At 36.8% G+C, this 25,662-nt stretch overlaps 1 protein-coding gene across 1 annotated transcript in view; it reads right to left on the bottom strand.

The window, feature by feature from the left end:
* The window catches only part of LOC150095635 (dynein axonemal heavy chain 8-like), a 2,108,518-nt gene that overhangs the window by 1,679,225 nt on the left and 403,631 nt on the right, over positions 1-25,662 (bottom strand). Inside the window, exon 16 of the mRNA XM_090409931.1 lies at positions 17,145-17,298. Coding sequence (XP_090266057.1) covers positions 17,145-17,298 — 154 coding nt within the window. The remainder of the gene's footprint in view (positions 1-17,144; positions 17,299-25,662) is intronic.

Here is a 25,662-nt window from a genome sequence, read left to right as displayed (position 1 = left end):
CAGCATGATTTTTTAACTTTAATTTTGGGGAAAAAAGCGCAAGTTATATTCAAGTAAATATGGTGGACTATGAATGGGCAAATCAGTAAAGCTATCACTTCAATGTTGCGAAATACAAGGTTTTGAAATTTGGTAAGTAAGGTTGGGATGCACAGTATGCAATTAATACAGAAATATTGAAGGTACTAGAGGAGATCACAGATCTGGAAGGTGATGGTTGACAGAGACTCAAAATTTAGGGGTCACATTGTTAAAATTGTAAGAATATGTGGAGGGTTTAAGGCTACATTGTGATTGGTTGGTGAATTTAACACACAACATTGGTGATTTTTAACTGTTTTATTGCATTTTTTCCCTTCAAAAATTAGCATTTTATAGTATATTATTGTATATTTTAGTGTTTTCAGTGTATTTAGTGTTATATAACATATTTTTGTTCAGATATTGCAATATTAAATATAGTTTAAAATGGCCCCAAAAATGCACAAGAAATGTAATGCTAAGAAGAGCAGTGAAGTCGAGAATAAGAAGGCTTGGCTCACTAAGGAAGATATTGAGAAGGTTAGTGATAATGAAGTAACCTCCAAAGTAGCAAAGTTAAAGCAGATTATTAGAGACAACATGATGATTAAATTTTGAATGTACATACGAAGGAAAAGAAAATTAAGCAGCAGAATAAGAGAAGCACGAGATTAGGTAAACTGATAAGTAATGAAAATCAGGTAAGTAACGTTGTTTGTAAAAAGAAAAATATTATTTGGTACAATGGCTCTCATAAACATGCTGTTGATGAGTGGGCTATAACTTCAAATTTTCCTGGAGCAAAAATTTAAAAAAAAAATAGCACATGCAATTGAAAAACAGAAAAGAAAAGTAAAGGAGATCATGATTGTAGTAGGTACTAATGATTAACTAGCAATAAGTTCAGTATGAGAGAAGACATGAAGTGTGAGAAAGTGAAAACTGTAAGAATATTACTTAAATATGATAAAAATTAATTAAGAAGAATGGGTGTGATGGCAAAGGATTCGATGCTTAGGCTATGTAGAAGGAATGGATGAGAGTTTTTGGATGTCTGGAGTGAGTTTGAGGGAGACTGGATTTGTATTACAGAGACAGCCTACACCTGAATGCATTTGGTAACAGAAGTCTTGAAAAATTACTAATAACTGGTGTGAGACCTAACACAGAGAGAATCAGGAAAACTAAATGAAAATGGGAGAAATGGTGAGAATATGTGTTTAAGAGTGACAATGTTATGTAACCGTGTTAATGGTGGGAATGGGCATTATCATGGAAATGATTACAACAAGAAAATAATTTTGGCTCTGTGCTTGTCCTGTTCAGATCCATAAATGTGCAAAGATGCCTGCATACAAAAGGCACTACAGAAGAACAGAAATCTGCAAGTTGTCCGACTGTGTCACACAGACTATAGACAAGAGTATACAAAAGAATATGGAGACAGTTTATTGTCTGTCAAATAGAAACCTGAAATTCAGGGGATATATTGCAAAGGTGGTAAAGGTAACACAGAGGATTGCTGCAATACTGAGAAGGATGCTGACCTGCAGAGATAAGTTATCATTTCGTTGCAGGCCGTGCAGTTAGCCTAGTGGCTTTGCTCTTCACAACCATATGCCTATGGTTGCAAAGCGCAACCATAGGCATATATGGAAGTAGAATTTGCTGTCTTTGTCAATATCGTAGGATATCAGATTGCAGGCATCAGTGAGACCTGGCTATCAGAATCAGACATACTAACAGCTAATAGCTGCTAATGATAGCAGATGATCTGAATCCAGTTAATGCCGAGACTTATAATTGTAATACTAGTAACAATTTTTCATGTGGCAGTGACTCTGATGCCATGTGGTGTGAGGAGGAATCTAACAAGATCAAATACATAATAGGGTGCTATTACAGACCTGGTGGATCAGTTGCTCGTGATGAATAAATGCATCACCAAATAAAGAGGATGGATGCAAAAAAGAGTAATCTTAATAGGGGACATGAAATTTCACTGGATAGCAGTGAAATTTCATGAGAAGAATGAAACTGAATTTATAGAGTTGTTGCGAAACAACTTCCTCAAGCAGCATGCGACAGAAGAAACTCAAGGTCATAGAGGGTTAGATTCCATTATAGTATCAGAGGGTGTTTCAGTTAAAGACATAACTATTATTATTATTATTATTGTTCTAAGATCCCCATGGAGTCAAAGACTCATCTAGAAGTCATCTAGAATCAACTATTCTGCCTTGACAGTGATCATGCAATACACAATTAGGAAGTGGCTAAGTTCATGAATATTCAATTTAGAAAAAGTTACATGCTGAAATTATGACCAACTGAGGAGTATACTGAGTTCAGAGAAATGGTATCAGTTGCTGGATGGGAAGCAATAAAAAAAAATACTTAAATGATGCAATATAAGAATGTGTTCCAAGAGTTTGAAGAATAAACAGCGTAGGAGTCAAATGGATGTGTAATCTTATCAAGCAAGAGATTCGTAAGAAAAGGATGATGTGGAAGGAATATGAGGTGTGGCTATTAAATAACGAGACTGGTTGCAAAAATGTGGTTTATTATTACAATTGTACAACTTAATTGTTATCCCTTTCAACATACTCCCCCTCCTCTTATCTATACGCTGTTGCATAGGAATTTTCCATTGCTCGAAGCAGTGCTGCAAGTCATCAGGTGTTATCTGCTTCAGTAGCACTGCCGTTTTTTCCTTTACCTCATTCACTGCAAGTATGGCTGACAGCAGAGCCAGATTTGCAGGAGAAGACCATCACATGTGATGAGACGTAGATTTTAGTACGATCCAGAAACAAAGTGACAATCGATGCACTGGAAAACTCCAGATTCACCGAGAATGAAAAAAACAAGAATGAGCAAGTCAAAACTGAAGGCAATGCTGATTATGATTATTATTTTTTTATATTCGATAGAGCATGGGAAGTGGTCAAAGAGCATTTACAGGAGGTTATGGCTGATTGTATACCTAAGGTCCGAATAGTGAAACAAGTAGGGGTTAAATGGATGAATAACACCATTAAGCTTGAGCTGCAAAAAAAGAAACAACTATGGAGGGAATTTAAAGAAAGGGGTGACCTGCAGGCACACGAACGGTATAAAGTGCAGGCCAGAAGGGTAACGAGTGTGGTAAAAACAGCAAAAGCCGATTATGAAAGGAAACTAGCTATGCAAGCAAAAGAGAATCCAAACAGTTCTTTCAATATGCTGCAAGCAAGAAAAAAACTGCACATGGCAAAATGATTTTAAGGAATGACGATGGTAAAGAGTTCACTGAACCAGTTGATATAGTGGAGTTACTGAGCGCGCACTTTGCAAAAGTATATCATCCAGGTGGTGACGTTGAAAAAATGAAAGAACCATTAGTTTATACGGGAATTGTGATGAATGAAGTGGAGGTGAATAGTCTATTACAGAACCTTAATGTGAATACATCTGTGGGATTGGATGGTATACCGGCACGGGTCTTGCATGAAGCGGCTAAGGAATTATCAGTGCCCTTGACCATGTTGTTTAATCTGAGTCTCGGGTCTGGCTTAGTCCCGAAGGCGTGGAAAGAGGGGGGAAAATAGTTTCACTGCATAAAGGAGGATCCAAGACTATGGTTGCAAATTACTGACCGATCAGCATATCAGGAGTCGTTGTCAAGGTCTTGGAGAAAGTAGTCAAGGGAAAAATACAGGAATGGATTGATGAAAATGAGATACTGTACAGAGGACAGCATGGCTTTGTGAAGGGTAGATCACGCCTCAGTAACTTGCTCAAGTTTTATAACAAGGTGATGGCTGAACTGGATAAGGGAAATGGGTTTACAGTGATACTGCTGGACCTGGCAAAGGCGTTTGACAGGATACCACATGGAATTCTAATCCGTAAATTACAACATATGGGAATGGATATAGGGTTGGTGAGATGGATAGCTGGGTGGTTGATGGAGAGATATCAAAGAGTAGTTTATTCAGGAGTAGAGTCCAAAAGACGGCCTGTGACCAGTGGTGTGCCACAGGGTTCTGTTCTTGGACCACTGCTGTTTAATCTGTTCATTAACGATATAGGGAACGGTCTAAGTGGGACAGTTCATTTGTTCGCTGATGATGCAAAGTTGGGTAGGGCGATAGTGAATGCAGAAGATGTCAAAGTCTTGCAAGATGACTTAGATCGATTGGAGTTCTGGACTAAGGAGAATGGATGTCAATTTAATGTGACAAAATGTAAGGTTATGCATTTCGGAGTGAAAAGATTAGCAGCAGTATACCACATTGGTGGAACTGTACTCCAAGAGACTGATGAGGCCAGGGACTTGGGAGTGTTGGTGGATAGGGAGATGAAGTTTAGGGGGCACATTATGAAAGTTGCTAAATCAGCTCATCAACTCACTTGGTTGTTGAAAAATACCTTGACGAGCAGAGACAAGCAAGTTATTGTACCTCTGTACCGAGCCCTGATAAGACCTCATCTCGACTACTGTGCCCAGATTTGGTCACCTCGGTTCCTTCTTGATGGGGAGGAGGTGGAGATGATCCAGAGGTGAGTGACTAAGATAATAGCAGGTCTGTGGAATGAACCATATGAGAACAGGTTGAAGATTTGTGGGTTGCAGAAACTAGTTGATAGGCGGAAAAGGGGAGATATGATTGAGACATTCAAATTGCTAAAAGGATTCTATAGGATTAATTCAGAGGATATTTTTGAGATCAGGACTGGTGGTGGGAGAACTAGGGGACACCCATGGAAGCTGGGCAAGTGCGTGGTTAGCAGGGGTGTTAGAGCCTGGTTCTTTACTTTTAGAGTGGTAAATGAGTGGAATAAGCTGCCAGAGTCTGTTGTGGGTGCTATGACAGTGAGCGAGTTCAAGGCAAGGTATGATAGATACTGTGAGAATGTTGAACAGTTGTGTGAACATGATGTTTAGGGCCTCCCTCGATGAGTCTAAGGACTCCCTGGAGTAGCCCGTAGTAATAATAATAATAATATCAATTACGTGGTAATGGTAACTGTCTGATCAGAGGGTCAGACAGTTAACCAACATTATTAACTTGAGGTTCTGGCCAAGCTGAGAGAACGAGTGAGGAAGAAGAGACCCAATCTCTGGAAGAGCAACGCTTGGATTCTCCATCAGGACAACGCTCCAGCCTACAGTTCACTGTCTGTAAAGCAGTATCTGGCTGATAAGAAGATCCCAATGTTGGACCATCCACCTTACTCGCTGGACTTAGCTCCATGCGATTTTACCTTTTTCTCAAGTTGAAATCTGCACTGAAGGGCACCCATTTCCAGTCGGTGAATGAGGTAAAGGAGAAAATGGCAGTTGTACTAAAGAAGATAACACCTGATGACTTGCAGCACTGCTTCCAACAATGGAAAATTCATATGCAACAGTGTATAGATAGAGGAGGGGAGTATGTTGAAGGGGATAACATTAAGTTGTACAATTGTAATAATAAATGACATTTTTGCAACCAGTCTCGTTATTTAATAGCCACACTTCGTACTGTGTGCATACAAATAATGCCTGTTGCAAAAATTATAAGTTGTGATTTATGAAAATTATACACCACAAATGAAGAGTCACAAATGTTGTACATAAAGCTGAGTGTGAGAATGAAAAGAAACTGGGTCTGCAAGATAAAGGTAACCCACAAACAATTCTATAAATATGCTGCAAGTAAAACAAAGAAAGAATGAATATGAAAGAATAACTCTACTGAATGCAGATAGTGTGAGAATGACAGATGTGGAATAGATTATTCAACTAATGAGTGCCCATTTTGCTAAAAGATATCAACCTGGTATATGTAACATTCAGTTTACTGCTACCTCTTCACTGGATTTATAAACTCAGGTGTATTATGAGGAGGTATTAGAACTGTTACACAAGCTGAAAAAGAATTCAGCAAAAGAGACAGATAGGATATCAGCACGGGGTGCTAAAAGACTGTTCAACTATACTGGCTAATTCCTTTAACACGTTCATTGCCAATCACGCGATATCGCGTGCTGCGAGTTCTCATCGATCGGCCGATCGCACGTTATCGCGTGGACGTCGCTAACTAAATAAAAAAATAAAAAAAATTTGGCCACCACACGAAATTTCAATTTTCAGCTTGGCAATGAACGTTCATTGCCAATCACGCGATGCGAGTTCTTGCCAAACGGACGATCACGCGTTATCGCGTGGACGTCGCTAACTAAATAAAATAATAAAAAAAATTTGGCCACCACATGAAATTGCAATTTTCAGCTTGGCAATGAATGTATTAACCATTATATATAATTTGAGTCTCAAACCAGGAAAGATTCTGCAGGAATGGAAAGAATACTTAAATATAAAGAGCTAATAAGCTTCATTTCGGCGATATAAACATTATTTAAATTAAGGGGATATTAAATCCCACATTGTTTTAAAACCGAATAAGAAACTCAAAGATTGGAATCAGAGAGTTTCATGCTGAATATAGTAAACTATAAAGTATCGGCGACCACTAGCATGAGCTAATGCAAGTAACCCTAGTACATCATTCATACAAAGGATATCATTGCTGCTTTGATGATAAGAACTATCTAGTAGAAGCAATGTCTAAATGTATTTCAAAGGTCAGAAAGTTAAATAAGGTAGGTGTGAAATGGATGAATGAGAGATTAAGAATGGAATAGAGGGAAAAGGCATCATGGGGATAACACAAGAGGAGTGGTAATAATCGATTCCATAAAGATTACAAAGAACACTGAAACCTTAGTTTTTAAGGGTAGCAAATGAAGCCAAATAAAAAGAAATAGTAGGGAATTCTTTTGATATGTAGCCAGCAAAAAAAAAGAATGATTATGGAAGGATAATACTGATTGGAGAAAATGGTATAAAAACAACTGATGCAGATCACATAGACGAGATATTTAATGAGCAGTTCATAAAGGTCTTTCATTCTTGCAAATGTGACATCATGGAGAGTTTGAGAGCAGTTCATGAAGAGAAGAGACTGATTTTAAGTGAGAAAGAGGGATGTCAGCAACTGAGAAAAACTAATGTTAATAAGGCTATGTGACTTGATATATTATATCTCCACATATTTCGAAGGAACGTGCTAGAGAATTGACATCTTTGACATATTTGTTTAATATGAGACTTGCACTGGATGAAGTTCCAAAGGAGCAGAAAGAAGGCAAGATTGTGTCACTTCATTAGGTAGGTGAGCGAGTTCAAGCAACAATTTATAGGCCTATCTATGAATCAGATGTTGCAGATAAAGTATAAAGGGGAATAATAATCTCTTTATCTCTGGATGTTAGTGTGTGTTCCTCAATAACCAAGTAATCCTATGTGCAATCTTGGACACCTTAGTAATGTGACCCCTGAACTTCATCTCCGTATCTACCAACACCCCCAAGTCCCTAGCCTCATCAATCTCTTGGAATACCGTTCCATCAACGTAGTATACAGTTGGTAATCTTTTAATCCCAAAATGCATAACTTTGCACTTTTCCACATTGAATGGACATCCATTTCCTTTTGCCCATTTTACCTGCTTATTAAAATCATCCTGCAAACTCTAACATCAGCTTGATTTTTTATTGCAATACCCAACTTTGCATCATTAGCAAACAATTGAATATCTCCTTTTAAGCCATTTCCTATATCATTTATGTACAAAATAAATAATAATGGCCCAAGCACAGAGCCTAATCATATCAACTACCTTATGTAACTGTGAACTATATTTGCAAAACGATTACTGTGATCATTATTATTTTGTTACACGAATTCCACATTATACAATTATAAAGATATTAAAAGTGAAAAGTGGCTGAATGGTTAGCATATCTGCTCTCCAGCCAAAAGGCTGCGGATTCGAATCCCACCGTGGCAAGGATGTTTGTCTGTGAAAATACTAGTGGTGGTGGTCAGCAGTAGATGCCGTTGGTGTAGATGATGAAAGTAGTTGGTTGATGGGGTGGTGGAGATGGATGGTTGTAGACTAGGTACCCTCCCTTGATGAGTCTTGGACTACCTTGAGGTGTTATGTAATAATAATAATAATAATAATAATAATAATAATATAAAATATATGTCATTCTCTGAGAGTTAATGATAAGTGAAAGTAAAGTCATGTACCGAATTTTACACATGGTTAGTACAGAAAAGCTTTATAGAATTGTAAAGTTGCAAAATTGTAGTCTCGTTGTTCATTGTTGCTGTCGATTCTTTTATTTTTTTTAATTTAATTATTATTGTAAAAATTGAAACGAATGCATATAGCATTATCCACTGCATGTTAATAAAAAAGTAATTGTTAATGTGAACTGTGTCCATGCAGTTAGCCTAGTGGCTTTGCGCTTCGCAACCATATGCCTGGGGAAGGAGTGTCCTAGGTTTGATTCCCGTCGGTGACGTGAGGAGCTGAAGGATCTTCCTCAGCCATAGCCAAGTTAGCCAGTCTTGGGCGTGGACAGCAGGGTTTTTTCCCCAGTTTATTCTGGGGGTTTTCATCCCGCAAAGCAGGCAAATTGGCCTCGAGAACTCAACACTACAGGCCATAGGATACACCGGGGCATAAGGCTGACCACCTTATCCTGTAAACGGAGTGAGGTCCGATGATCAATGGACTCTCGACACCGCAAGGTAAAAGAGGGTATAAGGAAGATGATGATGAAGCTACAGCTTAGGGTCTCGCAATCTGCTGGGGCCTCAAATAAAAAAACAAAAAAATATAAAAAAAATATTCGTAGAAAAATCACTCAAAATGAAGACAGACATATCACGATGATAATTTCTAAATAATTTTAAATATACAAAATATAACAAAAGAAGTTTTTTCCCTCTCAAAAACGTATTAAAATTTTTATCTTTAATACCTAAATGATTTATAAGTAATTTTTAAAATCGTTATTTAGAAAATTATTTAGAAAATAAACACATACTTTATTTCTAAAATAAAATTTTATTTTTAAAATAAAAATTAAAGACAATATATTTTCATATATTAAAAAGGCGTATATATTTAAAATTTTTCCGAGACCCGCTGATGTAATTTAAAACAGTAGGGAGGAGGCCTCTGAGTTTTGTATTGCATAGAGCCTCAGCAAGTCTAAATTCGGCCCATTATATCACATACCATATATCAAACGAAGGCTTAGAAAGATGCGGGAAATATTATTATTATTAAACAAGACCTCATGGAGTCAAAGACTCATCTGGGAGGTCCTTTTATCACACACACATCTCATCATACCGAGCCTTAAACACACTCAAACTCCTTGCAGGCACCACACTCTCAGGCAAGGCATTCCAATCATTCACAACTCTGCACGAAAAAAACCTGCCCCTCACTCCCCTACTCACACTCTCTTTATACAGTTTCCAGGGATGACCTCTGGTTCTCCCCTGATCTCCCACTATTCTCTGTAGAACTTCTCTACCATTGATCTTATAACAACCCTTTACCAACTTGTAGGTCTCTATCATATCTCCCCTCTTCCTTCTGTCCACTAGACTCTGCAAATTACGTCTTCTCAATCTTTCCTCATACTCAACATTCCAGAGGTCAGAAACTACCTTAGTCAGTTGCCCTTGGACCCTTTCCAACATCTCTTCATCCTTCTGAAAAACCCGGTGACCAAATCTGGGCACAATAGTCCATGTGTGGCTTGATCAAAGCCTTATACATTTCAACAAGAATCTCCCAAATTCTACACGTCAGTGTCCTCCGCATCATTCCCAGAAGTCTCTGTGTTGTCTTCTCAATTTTGACGATGTGTCCCCTAAACTTTAGATCCTTATCCAGTATCACTCCAGATCTCTTATTTCCTCTACTTCCAACAATATATTCTCACCTAGCATAAATTCTGCATCCCATCTTTGTTTTCCAAATTTTAAAACCTTACATTTTGAAAATTGAACTCACATCCCCATTTGCTTGCCCAATCACTCAATTTATTTAAGTCTTCCTGCAAGGCCACAACATTTTCACTACTCTTTATGGTTCGTCCCAACTTTGCATCATCTGCAAACAACTGAATATCTCCATCTAAATCTTCGCCAATATCATTAATATACAAGGTAAATAGTAATGGCCCTAAAACAGACCCCTGAGGCACTCCACTAGGGACTCTCCTTTTCCTGGATATCGCACCCCCATACACAACTTGTTGATACCTATCAGACAGCCAGTCTCCAATCCAATGCACCAATCTAATATCCAACCCCATCTGCTCCAGTTTGACTGTCAACTTATCATGAGGTACTCTATCAAAAGCTTTTGCAAAATCCAAGTATATCACTGTGTATCCTTCTCCTCTGTCCAAAGAAGCAGTCACTTTATTGTAATAAGTAAGTAGATTACTAAAACATGACCTCCCGTTAGCAAATCCATTCTGTCCATCAAAGATTATACCATTGTTGTCAACCCAACCTAGTTCTCACAAGTTTCTCCAACAACTTTACCACAACATCTGACACAGAGATAGGCCTATAGTTTGATGCTTGAGTTCGATCACCTCCTTTATGAAGTGGCACAATCTTGCCCTCTTTCCACTCTTTAGGAACTTGACTAAGTGCAAGACTCGTATTAAAAAAATATGTCAAGGCAGGTGTGAACTCTCTGGCACATTCCTTCAGAATACGCGGTGATATATTATCAAGTCCTACAGCCTTATTTATATCTAGTTTACTCAACTCCCCAAACACCTCTTGCTCACTTACAGTCAGTCTCTTCTCCCCATCATCAACTGTTCTCAATCTCTCCATGAAGTCACATTCACAAGATTGAAAGATCTTTATGAACTGCTCATTATGTATCTCCACCACACATTCTGCATCAGCTGTCTTTATACCATTTCCTCCAATCAATGTCATCCTTCCATAATCATTCTTTCTTTTGCTGGCTACATATCGAAAGAACTCTCTAGGATTCTTTTTGGCTTCATTAGCTAACTGCTATTCATACCCCTTTTTAGCTACTCTCACCAACCAAGTCACCCTCCTTGCCTGGTCTTTGTAGACCTCATGAAATTGGTTACTTCCACTTCTCTTATGCTGCCTCCACAATGCCCTTTTTCTCTGTATCGCATGCTTAATCTCTTTATTCATCCATCTCACACCTACCTTATTTAACCTTCTCACCCGTGGTATACATTTAGACATTGCATTTACTAAATAGATTTTGAAAATCTCCCAAGCTGCATTGATCTCTTTTCCAGCTAACGCCTCATTCCATTCTACACCTGCAAGCTGTCTCCTGAGCTCTTCATAATCACCCCCCCCCTTGTAGTTCCACATATACCCTTTTTTCACAGGGGTCCTTGCACTGCTGGCAACCACCTCATGGTCACTTTCACCAATTGGTGGATGATTTGACACCTCATTTATAATTACATCCTCCGATGAGATGACCAAATCCAAGACCCTTAATCCTCATGTGCCTTCTGTTACATACTGTCTGAGGTAGTTATCCCTCAAAAACTCAAGAAACTAATTTTCTTTACTTCCAGTTGCTATCTCTTCATTCCAGTCTATATAGCCATAATTAAAATCACCCATAATGATCACCCTTTTCTTATTTGCTTGGCTTATTTGTCTATACATTTCACTATGACCACCATCCACATTACCAGGTCTATAACAACATCCCACCAAGTATTTGATTCTATTCACCTCTATCTCACACTATACTGTCTCAAAACCATTGGCCCCATTTCCCTCTTGCATCTCTACCTTGTATGGACATAACTCTTTCTCTATCATCAATAGCACTCCCCCTCCCTTTTTACCCTTTCTATCCTCACGAAACACATCTTCCCATTCCATCTTTATTCCTGTCAGGATGTCGTGCTCATCTAACCATGTCTCACTTATTCCGACAGTGTCTGGGTGCACAGACGCAATTAGTGCAACCATTTCATCCGCCTTGTTTCTTATACTTCCAGCATTGGTATACAAACACAACAACTCATTTCTGGATCTACAGCTAGTTCCACTGATACCACTCTCTCGATGTGATCTCTCCATGCTGGACTGGGGCCATTTCCCTTTCTGCTTCTTCATTTTAGGACCCTTTGCAATTCCATCTGTTTCCTCTTGATCCCTGGTCATCCCATTTCTTTCCTGCCTGCACATGCTCTCACCTCCTCTTGGAGCATCCACCTTTCTCACGCTGTATACCCCTGTCCACCCTGAGCCTCCCCATTTTCCTGCATCTCTTGCACACCCATTCTCTCATTTTCTATACTCATACCACTCACTTCTCCATTCATTTCCACTTCTTAAATCTCTCCTGTCTTACTCTCCTGCTCTTCCACATCATCCCCTCTCGATCTGATTCGTTCTCTCTATTCACTTCTCTACCTTCCAGCAGCAGTCTCTCCAAGCGACTCACACCATAACCACTCAAATGCAGTCCATCACTTCCATACAGCTCACTTCGTCCCTCAAACTCATTCCACACATTAACAAACTGTACTCCCATCTCCTCACACATTTCAGCCAGAATATCATTCATAATCCTTGCTCTCCGTCTCATTTCACCACAATCATACCTAGGCAACACACTGACTACTCTTCCTGTCACACTATTCTCTTTTATCTTTCCAAGCAGTCTCCTGAGATTCATTTTGACCTGCTCTTTGTTCTCTCTCAAATCATTTGTACCAATTAATACAATTAACTCTTTTGCTCGCTCCCACCTCATATCCAACGCCTCAATCACTCTACTCATTTTACCGCCTGGAAAACATGCCTTGTGCATTTTATCCTCTAGCACACCTTTAATAATGGAGTTGCCATACAAAGCCACTCGCTCATCTTTCGTTAACTCTTTCATGACAACATGATTTTTTTAAATAGTTTTGACCTGAATTCTCTTAATTTCATTCCGCATCCATTTCATTTCTTGCCTCATCCAATCCAATTCACCTTCTGAATCTCGTGACACATTTTCTCTATCATTAAATCTTTCTAACTCTCGACCCCCTCTTCTCACTTTCCCTCTCATTTATTCTTCTTTGTTTCCATTCTTTCGGCTCAACATACATCCGGTGCAACATATATATGTTGCAAGATTTGATAAATAAAAAAAAAAAGAAGTTGGAATGAAATTATATGACATGATATGATAATAATGTAGAAGTTAACAAAACCATGTTATGAAATCTGTGGTGCAGTTAGGATTTTTTAATCTAGGGGGTGGGGGGTGGATTTGAGAATAAACACTACACATCACATACGACCTATGACTGAGCATCTACAATGATCGCAAATACATGAAACCCGTGATCTCCTCTGGCACCGCTCTGGTAAACGAAGTGGCGCTTGGTCCGCTCAAGCACTACTTCGTTCGCCTTGTGTTCCCAGTGACTGCGATTCCCAAGAGCTATAGGGTATCCTCACCTTATGTGACCGCTAATTCATAAGAAGTATAGAAATAGAAGACATGACACAACATAAAAAAAAAATGAATTTTAATTAGGAAAAGATTTTTGAAAATTTTCTAGTGTTTTTTTTTCCTTTTTCTTTGCAGGTGTAGGGCCCCTTGGTCCCCCTCTGGGTGCACCACTGTATGAGATTAATACAATGAAGATCACAAAAAAGAGGATGGGGATCATTCTTAAACTTTGAGTAAGACTGCTAATAAAAAATAAGGAATAATATTTTTATTTTTATGAGGTGAAAGAAAAAATGTATAATTATACACATATGCCACAATAAATAACTTATTTATTATGTAAATATTTCATTTCATGTATCATAAGAGATCATCAGTACAATTATCGAACAAAAATAAGAATTGAATTATAAAACAGTCTCATGCATGCTTAAATTGGAATCTATCTATGTATACAGTCACATGGTAATGAGTTAAAATTAATGAGCTGAAATTAAAACTAATTAAATTAAATTAAATTTTAAAAAATACAGATAAATTTATTTAATATAATTTAGGATAACAATTTCTCAAACTTTTGGAATAGTGGGACAGTTGTTCCGATTAAGATTAGGTCTATGAAGTAAAGTTTCAATACTTTCTTTATATAAACGTTCATGTTTATATATGGATCTATGTAGCAGCTTAGCATTTTGCCAGTGGATCCTGTAGCATTTTCAAGTCCATGTTGTGCAAGCCCAGATGTGTGAAGTTTGATAAGACAGATGTGGTCTTGATGTTCAGAGATACCTTTATTCATAGATCTTCCCGTGTATCCACAGTAAGGCAAGTTACAAAAACATGGTACTTCATACATGCCAAGTAGCATTAGTGGTTAGAGTTTGTCTTTCAGAGAAGGTAGCAAGTTGTGAATTTGGTTGATGGGTTTATAGGTAGCAATGAGTTGATATTTTTTAAAAATTCGTGCTACACGTTCAGAGATGCCTTTAATATATGGTATAGGAGTCCTGTGGGCTTCTTGTTGGGTCATTATTGAATTATATACATTTAGTAAGGCTGCTTATTTGACAATTTCCAATTTTTGTTTTAGAGATTCTTCAGAAGAACAAATCTTGTGTGCTCTGGATAGCAAAGATTTTATGACGCCATATTTTTGAGATGGATGGTGAGCTGATGTATTGTAGATATAACAACCTGAAAAAGTTAGTTTTCAGTAGAAAGAAGTGGAAATCAATCCATCTTGCTTATGCTGGATGTGCACATCAAGAAACGAAATATCATATCTTTTGATGATTCCTTTTCTAGTATGAACTTACTACGAGGATGTAGGATGTCGATATTTTGTAGAAATGAATCGAGTCCAAGTTCTGTGTGACTCCAAACTGCAAATAATTCATCAACAACCATAGCAAATTTTTGATTTTGAGTCAAGAGCAAAAATTCCATCTTCTAGGTGTTCGAGAAAAAAATTGGCTAAGTCAGGTGATAAGGGTGAGCCCAATGCTGTTCCTTCCCCTTGTTTATATCTTTTATCTTTTCATGTAAAGTAACTTAATGTAATAGCAAATTTGAATAATTCCACCATATCCAATGGAAACTTTTGGTTAAAAATTCCACTGTGTCTTTGTGAGGGATATTAGTGAAGAGAGAGAGCCAATGTCAAAGCTTACTAACATCTCATACCTGTATCTGCCAGTTTACATACAGACATCTCATGTCTGTATGCCAGTTTAATATCTTTTATTCTTGTATAAAATTCTATGGAATTATTTATTGAAAAAGCTGAATCACCAATGAGGGAACAGAAAAGGATAAACAGAAAGCTTGATATTTTATACAGCATATATGTTATCTACAGTTATGGATACTCCAGAAGTTTCACTATATAAGAAAATAAAAAAAATTATTGCCTGCAATATTTCATCCTTGTTACAACAACATCATCAATTTTGATTGTTTTAAGTTCCCTTACCTGGCAATCTTCTTATAACAAATATTATTATTATTATTTTGGGCAACTCCAAGGAGTCGACAGACTCATCGAGTGAGACCCTAATATCATGTCAAGAACAACTATTCGACATTCACACAGTATCTATCATACCTCGCCTTGAACTCATTCACGGTCATAGCACCCACAACAGACTCTGGCAGCTTATTCCACTCATTCACCACTCTCCAAGTAAAAAACCTAGCTCTAACACCCCTGCTAACCACATTCTTGCCCAGCTTCCATGTATGGCCCCTAGTCCTCCCACCACCAGTCCTATTCTCAAAAATATCTTCTGGATTAATCTTATAGAAACCCTTCAGTAATTTGAATGTCTCAATCATATCACCCCTTTTCCGCTTATCAACCAATTTTTGCAACCCACAAATATTCAACCTGTTCTCATAAGGTTCATTCCACAGACCTGCTATCATCTTGGTCACTCGTCTCTGGATCCTCTCCACCTCCTCCCCATCAAGAAGAAACCCTGGTGCCCATATCTGGGCAAAGTAGTCTAGATGGGGTCTTATCAAGGCTTGATATAGAGGAACAATAACTTGTTTGTCTCTGCTTGTCAAAGTATTTTTCAGTAACCAAGTGATTTGAAGAGCTGATTTAGCCACTTCTGCAATGTACCCACTAAACTTCAACTCCCTATCCACCAACACTCCCAAATCCCTGGCCTCATCAATCTCCTGGAGTACAGTTCCACCAATGTGATATATCAATCTCCTGGAGTACAGTTCCACCAATGTGATATACTGCTGCTAATCTTTTCACTCCAAAATGCATAACCTTACATTTTGCCACATTAAATTGACATCCATTTTCCCTAGCCCAGTCATTCAAACTATCCAAATCATCCTGCAAAATTTTGACATCCTGTGCACTCACAATTGCTCTACCCAACTTTGCATCATCAGCAAACAATTTGCTGATGATGCAAATGATGCAAATGAACAAACTGAAAAGTAGTGGTTCAAGAACAGAACCCTGCGGCACACCACTAGTCACAAACCATCTTTTGGACTCCACGCCTGAATAAACCACTCTCTGATATCTCTCCATCAACCACCCTCCTATCCATCTCACCAACCCTATATCCATCCCCATCTGCTCCAGTTTACTGATTAGAGTTCCATGTGGTATCCTGTCAAAGGCCTTAGCAAGGTCCAGTAGAATCACTGTAAACCCAATACCCTTATCCAGTTCAGCCGTCAGTGTGTTATAAAACATTAGCAAGTTACTGAGGCATGATCTACCCTTCACAAAACCATGTTGTGCCCCATGCATTATCCCATTTTCATCTATCCAATCCTGTATTCTTCTCTTGACTAATTTCTCCAAGACCTTGACAATGATTCCTGATATGCTAATCGGTTGGTAATTTACAACAGCAGTCTTGGAACCTCCTTTATGCAGTGGAACTATTTTCCCCTCTTTCCACCCCCTCGGGTAGGAGGTAATAAATCTGATTTTATATGCTTTTTCACTGTTGTTGTTACTCACAGTATCCATTGCTCACATTATAAATATGTCTGACAAATGATATATTAAAAGATTTATTAATGTGTTTTCAAAGGTAATAATTCCTTATTCAGAATCAGGTCTTCAGAGAAGCACTCTGGATTCTAGATACTTCATTGTGTAATGAAATCTTGTTCACTGGATCCTAATTAAAAAAATAAGAGTGTAAAAATACTGATATCTTTCAAATATATTCCAGCAAGAATGATACTCACCCTTTCAGAGACAAACATCTCCACAAATGCTCAAGTGAAAGTTTCAAGCACTTAGCAAGTGCATCAGAAGTGGAATTAATAAAATATTCTTTAAGCTCATCACTTTCTTTCTGTAAGGACTGACTATCAATCAGTTCATATGGAGGGAATTTTTCTATAAAACAAACAAACAAACATCCCACTAGTACAAATGCTTCACATTAATCATTTAGTTGAATATCAATCTTCAAAATTCTGTAAGATATATAAGATAATAAATAAAGAATTAATACATGAACATCATATTTGAATAGCTTCCATATTTCATTAGTTTTATTATCATTACACACTCCATGCATTCGGCAGACTCATTTTGGGAGATTCATTCAATTAACAACAAATATATCATATTGAAACTTAAAATCCTTAACATTCCCTGAATTAACAACATATTTCAGTAAATCATTCCATTCACTGACAATTCTCCATGTAAAAAACATCTACTCCTTACACCCTCTTCACCATACCCTTATGCATTTCCAAGGATGAACTCACCATCTTCTCCTTTTCTAATCTCCTCTGAATTAATTTGATAAAATGTCTTCACTAACTTGCCGGCATGGTTGGCCGAGTCGTTAGCACCTCCACTCTCCAGCCAAAAGGCTGCAGGTTCAAATCCTGACACAGGCATGGATGTTTGTGATTGTCTGTAAAAACACCAGTGGTGGAGGTCAGCAATAGATGGTGTTGGTGTAGTTGCGGTTCGTTGTAGTTGGTGGATTGAGTGGTGGGGACAGAGAATTGTAGAGTAGGTGCCCTCCCTCGATGAGTCTTTGGACTGCCTGGAGGTGTCATATAATAATAATAATAAATAATAATAATTTAGCAGATAACAAGTTGGGTATGCAAGAAGGTATGAAAATGTTCCTAGTACATTTGAAAAAGAAGAATGGGAAAGTAAAAGTTGTGAATCTGTTGCTATAGTAAGACAGAGGAAAGCTGAGATAGCAATCTATGATTCTCAACGAGTCCCTGGAGGAATAGCACACAGGAATTTAAGTGTTATGAAGAAAGAGTCAAAGGTAAATTGTATATCATTGTATGGGGGCTCAATCATTAGAGGTGTCATGACTAATCATCATCATCATGCATATCAAGAATTTAGGCCTAGCATGGCCTGTTCCGGCCTTAGAAGTCATCACTGAATCGTTTTAGAGGAAGTCCAGGTTTTCTTTTTCCTAATGGCTTGTTTTGGTAATCATTGTTTTCATTCTTTGAATGTGTTCCATCCATTTATGTTTATATTTTTTAATTTTTTCTATTACTGGTTCTTGGTTTAATTCTTTCATAATTTCTTCATTTCTTTTGTGATCAAATAGGGTATACTTTGCAGTTTTTCTCATAAACTTCATTTCTGCTGTTATTAATCTTTTTTGTCTTTTTGTTTTATTGTCCAGATTTCACTTCTATACATTAAGACTGGTAGGGCTAATGTATTTTATACTTTTAGTCTGGTTTTCATTTTCAACTGGGTTCGGTTTAAATATAGAGTTAATAACACCTGTTATTTTTAAATATTTTGCAATTTTTACATTTATATCTTTTTCATTTTCATATGTGATCATACATCCTAGGTAGTTAAATGAATTCACCTTTTCTAAGATCTTTTTATCTATTACTATTTTAGTTCTTGCTGGATCTTGTCCTTTAAAGGCCATAGTTTTTGATTTTTCTGTTGATATTATGTTTTCATACCATAATCTTTGGCTATCTCACTTAGATCTAAAATAGCTGCCTGTAAGTTATCTTCAGAATTTGTACTTATTATTTGGTCGTCAGCAAAAAGGAGAGTGTTTAAGTTCACTGTAGGAGAAAGTTTAATTCCTTGATGTAAATTTTTATTCCATTTTATTATTATTTCATTTAAGTAGATATTAAAAAGAGTTGCTGAGAGGGTCATCCCTGTGGGGACCCCTTGGTTTATCTCTCTCGTATATGATAGCTCGTGATTTAACCTTCCTACCGGCCAAGGTGGATGAAATAGCAAGACTACCCCAGACTTTTTCACGGATCAAAACTTCATCGGCATTCTATCTTTTATCAAGTATTTACCCTTCTCTGCTAATCCCTTAACGACGATTTGAGAGCCATTAGTGGATTAACTGTGGTTAGGCGACTTTTGTGTCACTTGTCTTTCTTGTGTCTCTTTCCAAAAATAGAAATTTTACACTGCCTCCTGAATTGATCATAGATCAGCCTTTGCAATGAATATACTTTAGTAATAGTTAATTTCCTCCACTTTACTGACAATATAGATTATTTTTTGCGAATTTTCAAATGTTTGTTTACGTTTAAAATATTTTTTCAAATATTTATATTTTTAAATAACATTTAGTGAAATAAACATGACATTTTGCTTTCTTTCTTTGCAAAATACCTTTATATAGATTGTCGCATTTCAATTTCAGGAATGATTGTTTTTTTTTATGAACAACAAATGATTATAAACTGCATTACTCGGTTTCTGATATTGTATCTCTTTTTTAGTGTCAAAAATTTATACCTAATGGTATTTTATCAGAGACTCTTCGCCTTCTTCTTTTGCTGAAAATTGCAAGAGAGTTTTTTTTTTTTTTTTTTGTAGGATGCACATTACTATAATATCCAGTGCTTAACCACTGTAGATATGTTGAAAATATAATAGGAAGGATATCCTGTATGGAATGATTAAAAATTTATGCTCATTTTTAGGATTTTTTACTCCAAACCCCCCCCCCCCTCTCATATCCTGGAACTGAGTTGCATAACTACTTTAAATTTCTTTTGAATACCGTCTGAAAGCTTTGAAAGCTTTCAGACGCTATGATCAATTCAGGAATGCTTTCAGACAGTATTCAAAATCTCTTATTTCAGTTTACCGTTTTGACAAAAGAAATAAAGCAACAATATTGTTGTATATCGAAGCTTCTAATTCTGTACTCTTTCTTTGAATCTGAATTCAGCGGTCTGCTGAAATTATTCTAAGATTTAGAAATACTATGCTATATTTTCAACATGTAAAACCCACACAAAGAAATTTCAATTGTATTATTTCTGTTTCTTTTTTTTAAAAAAAAAATCTAAATTTTACTACTTCTATTTCTGCTGATTGCTATTTCTGAAATACATCTTAGAAATTATTATTATTATTATTATTATTCAGGTCTCCATGGAGTCAAAAGACTCTTCGTGGGAGGTCCTTCCTAAGAACATAAAGTCTGTCAAGACTCATCGAGGGGAGGTCCCCACCCCTAAGAAACACAAAGTCTATCATACCACTCCTTAAACTCATTGACTATTCTCACTCCAACCACTCCATCAGGCAATGCATTCCACGGTTCAACCACCCTCCACGCAAAGAAACCACTCCTCACCCTCTTGCTCACAGTTTCCTTTCGCAACTTCCAGGGATGGCTTATTGTCATCACTCCTTCCCGCTGTTCAACCAAGCGAAAGAACTCCCCAGTGTCAACCCTGTAACCACCTCTCAACAGTTTAAAAGTCTCAATCATATCACCTCTCCTTCTTCTATCCACCAAACTCTGCAGTCCACATTCCCTCAGCCGATTCTCATAACTATGCTTGTACAGTCCTGAAACAATCTTATTCATCCATCTTTGTATCCTTTCTATCCCCTTCAAATCCTGGTGACCAAATCTGAGAACAATAATCCAAGTGTGGTCTGATCAGAGACTTATACAACCGAATGATAACCCTCTTATCTCTGCAGGTCAGTGTCCTTCTCATAACTGCAGCAATCCTGTGTTACCTTCACCACCTTTGCAATATGTTCCCTAAACTTTAGGTTTCTATCAATCATCAACCCCAGATCTCTTGTCTCCCCTACTTCCTCCAGTATAACTCCTCCCATAGAATATGCAGCATCCCATTGATGTTTCCCAAACCTCAACACCTTACATTTTGCTGCATTAAACTGAAATCCCCATTCATTTGCCCATCTATCTAGCTTATTTAAATCCTCTTGTAGGACTACCACATCTGCACTATTACTAATAATCCTTCCCAGCTTTGCATCATCTGCAAACAACTGAATGTCCCCCTGCAATCCATTGGCAATGTCATTGACATAAAAGTTAAACACTATAGGTCCTAATAGTGAGCCCTGTGGGACCCCACTTGTAACCCTCTGCCTCCTGGAAACTGCTCCACCATACACAACTCTCTGATACCTATCAGACAGCCAATCCTGAATCCAGTTGACCAATCTGACATCCAGACCCATGCTGTAACTTAAATATCAGCTTATCATGGGGGCACCCTGTCAAATGCCTTCATTAAGTCTAAGAAAATTGCAGTATATGCCTTTCCCTCATCTAATGCTCTTGTAACTTTATTATAAAAGGCTAGCATATTGCTAAAACAAGAGCGTCCTTTCACATATCCATGTTGACTCTCACAGATAACATTACCCTCATCTGCCCAATGCTGTATACGGTCCTTCGCTACTTTCTCCAAGATCTTAACAACTACTGATGACACACAGACTGGCCTATAATTAGACACTTCCAGTCTGTTACCACCCTTATGCAATGGCACTATCTTACCTTCCTTCCATTCCCTGGACACCTTTGCCGAAGTCAGACTTTCATTGAAAAGCCAGGTTAAAGGCACTGTCAGTACATTCTCTCTCCCTCCCTAGCACATTCTCTCAAAACTTGTAGTGAAATACCATCCAGTCCCACAGCTTTACTGACATCCAGAGTACTCAGTATCTGAAACACACTCTCCTCCTGTACCTCTAAACCTCGAACCAGCCCTATCCCTCTAGCATTAAAACTGACTCCTCTAGGATGAAATACTCCAATAAAGTGTTCATTGAACAATTCCACTATGTCCTCTGCATCAGTCACTCTATTCCCATTTTTATCCCACAATATTATTCGTCCACAGTCATTTCTCCTCCTACTGGCCACATAGCTAAAATATCGCCTAGGATTTTCTTTGGATCTTAGGGACAATCTCCTCTCATATTCCAGTTTCGCTTTCCTTACAACACTAGTCACTCTTCTGGCCTGTGTCTTATATTCTTCATGCATCTTCTCTTCACCTGTCTCCTTATATCTCTTCCATAGCCTCTTTTTTGCATGCAATTCCTGTTTAATATTGTTTGTCATCCACTTTACTCCAAATTGTGTCCTCTTCTTCACTCGTGGTATATAACTGACCATTGCTGCTTACAAATATTCTTTCACAATTTCCCACGCACTAATGATATCCCGGCTTTCCAATTCCTCCCTCCATGAAACTTCTCGAAGTTGACGTCTAAGACTATTATAATCACCTGCATTATAATTCCACATAAGTTCCTGTCTCTTTGATACTCCTGCATGTCTATTCATTTTCCAAGTCAAAACCATATGGTCACTCTCTCCAACTGGTGGGAGAGATGTCAACTCAGTTATTATCAACGCTTCTGATGCTATAACCAAATCCAAAACTCTTGAACCTCTTGTTCCCTCTGTTACATGTTGCCTAAGACATTTGTCCCTCAAGAATTCTAGAAATTCCATTCCCCTATTGCTACATGCATCTTCGTCTCTCCAATTTATACTACTGTAGTTAAAATCTCCCATAACAATCATTCTTCTTGCACTTGCCAAACTTAGCTGTCTAAACATCTCCTGGTCCCCATCCTCTGTGCTCCTGGGTCTGTATCAACACTCCACTAAATATCCTGTCTTGCCTACCTCTACCTCGCACCATACGCTCTCAAAATCATTTGTCTCACGTCCTTCCAAAGCCTTCCTTCCCTCTTAGAGGAATAGGTCATCACTTATCATAAGCAGTACCCCACCACCACGCTTTCCCCTCCTATCCTGATGAAAAATGCCTGGACAATAATCCTCTTACCTAGAGGAAAAGCTAAAAGTCTTAGATTACTCTTTTGAGAAACACAAGAAAGAAGGTTTCCTAGAAGTCGCACTAAATTGTGTCAAGCAAGAATGTCTTGTTTCGTTTTCTGTTGTTCAGATATCCTAACACAGTAAAACTGACATTTCTTTTACAGGCTGATGAAGTATTTATGCCAAAAATGATTTCTTTATTTATAGTGATCGGTTTCACTTTTATCGAAAAATTCTAAATTATTTGATAATTATCTTCAAAAAAATTACTGCTATTGCTGCTGCTGCTCTTGCTAGCCATCTCACAAATGGATTGAATATTGGGTATACTTTCTAATATTCCTTTCTGCCCAGTAACAAGTTGTAGACTAGCGGAGATTACCATCTCCCCACCACACACACACCACTGGGAACCAGATCAAAAGAACATGCCCAGAAGGCAGCACACTAAAGTACCTCGTGCAATAACTGAATATTTTACAGGCAGAAATACCTTGTTCTGTTTTTCCATTTTTCTGATTGATTAGCAGACATTCGAAGCATATTCTGATATTGCATTTGTAGGATGACAGTGGTTTTAAACATTAATTTCTCCTATTAGCCAACGTCACATAACTTCCTGATTTATAATAAGAGGGAAATAATATGTATATTTTCTTATTTATAATTTGCAAATTTATAATAATCAAAACTTAGTTTCTGTGTCGAAAAAATTAAACGTTATGTGGAACAATTATTATGGAAAAATCACGAAATAAAAACTGTACCTATGTTTCATTACAGCTTTCTGGTGTCTGGTAATGTTGCAACGGGAGGGGGGGGGGTGATGCTATCAAAGTCAAAATAAAGTTCATGTGTATTGTGAAAGGAAATGAAATTTGGAAGGTTAATCTTATTTGTATTTGATTATTTTCATTTATACTTGTGATAGCTTTTAGGATATTATTTGGTATTTGTCTTTCTTTTAATATGTTAAATAATATGTTACTTTTAACTTTGTCAAATGCTTTTTCAAAGTCAATAAATGCAATATGTGTTTCTAAATTCTACTCTCTTCTTTTCTCTATTATTAATTTTAGGCAAAAGGCTAGGTCTATACATGATTGTCCTTTTCTAAATCCATTCTGTACTTCTAAAATAAAGTTTTCGGAATATTTCATTATTTTGCTATTTAAGATTCTGCTATATATTTTGTAACAGGAATTTAGTATAGTTTTTAGGGTCATCTCTATTACCTTTTTTTAAAGGTAGGAATCACAATTGCTTTTTTCCATTCTATTAGAAGGATACCAGTTGAATAAATTTTATTTAAAAATAATAAGTCTTTCTTTGAATCTTGTTCCTGAATATTTATATAGTTCTGAGCCTAGCTTATCTTCTCCAGGTGATTTTCCATTTCTTGTTTCTTTCAGGCCGATTTCTAATTCTTCTTTAGTTATTTCCTTTTCATTTTCGTTAATTGTTTGCCAGTTGTCTTTTTAAAAATATTTGTCTGTCCGCAATTCCGTGTAGTAATTTAGAAATTCTTCTAATTTCAATTCGGTGTTTAATTTTATGTTTTCTTTGGTATCTGCATTTAAGTGTTTCAAAATCTTATATGCATTGTTTATATATTATATATAAACATATATTTATTATATAAGTTCATATATTATATATATAAGATTATATATATAATCTTATATATTTCATATTTGTTCCATGATTCTCTATGTCTTTTTCTGACTTCTCTTTTAGCTATGGCTCTTATTCTTTTATATTCCATTTCATCTTCTAAACTTTTACTGCTTAACCATTTGTGATAGGCTTCTTTTTTCTTTTTGATTATTTCTTTGATTGTATCATCCCAGATCTTCAGTTTTTTTCTTTTATTGAATTTTTTGGTCTTTCCTAAGCTTTCATTTGTTGCTGCATTTAGTATCGTTTTTATATTAAGCCATTTTATTTCTATTTCTTCATTTTGTTTTATTTTATCTAGATATTGGTTAATTCTAGATAAAATTCATGTCATTCAATAGTCTGGTTTTATAAACAAATGTTTCAAATTTTCTTTCTGTTCTTGTTACTTGTAGCAAGAACAGAAAGTAATCTTAATTTTATTTTAACAAAGAAGTGGTCACTGCTTATTTCATATCCTCTGTGAACTCTAACACCTAGTGAAAATTTTGATGTCTTTTCATGTAATATAAAATAATCTAATATTGATTTCCATTCTCTTGCTGCCCAAATATATTTATGTATGTCTTTATGTTTATTGAAGGAATTCATTATTTTTAGTTATTATAAACCACAAAGTCAATCAATTTTTTACCATTCCTGTTTAGAGTATGTTCTCCATGTATTCCTATATTATTATTAATTTTCGGGTTTCTAATTCTTGCATTTAAGTCTCCTGCTAAAATTACGTAATCATTTTTATTTGATTACATAATAAAATCAAATTACATAAACAAATAAAATCAAATAAAACCAAATAAGAGGCCTAGCTTCTATTATTCTTTCATTCCATAATTTATAATGTTTTAACAGTTTTGAAAGGAAGTTATGAATCCAAATCATGACTCCTGCTTGTGCTCTTTGTTCTCTGTTGACTTCACTGTATATCACATTAAAATTTTCAGTTCTCATAGTTCCTT

The sequence above is a fragment of the Typopeltis vanoorti genome, chromosome 20, assembly GCF_054136105.1.
Source record: "Typopeltis vanoorti isolate ZY-2024b chromosome 20, IOZ_Tvanoo_1.0, whole genome shotgun sequence".
In the NCBI taxonomy this organism is placed as follows: domain Eukaryota; kingdom Metazoa; phylum Arthropoda; class Arachnida; order Uropygi; family Thelyphonidae; genus Typopeltis; species Typopeltis vanoorti.
This window is presented reverse-complemented; position numbering and strand designations above follow the sequence as displayed.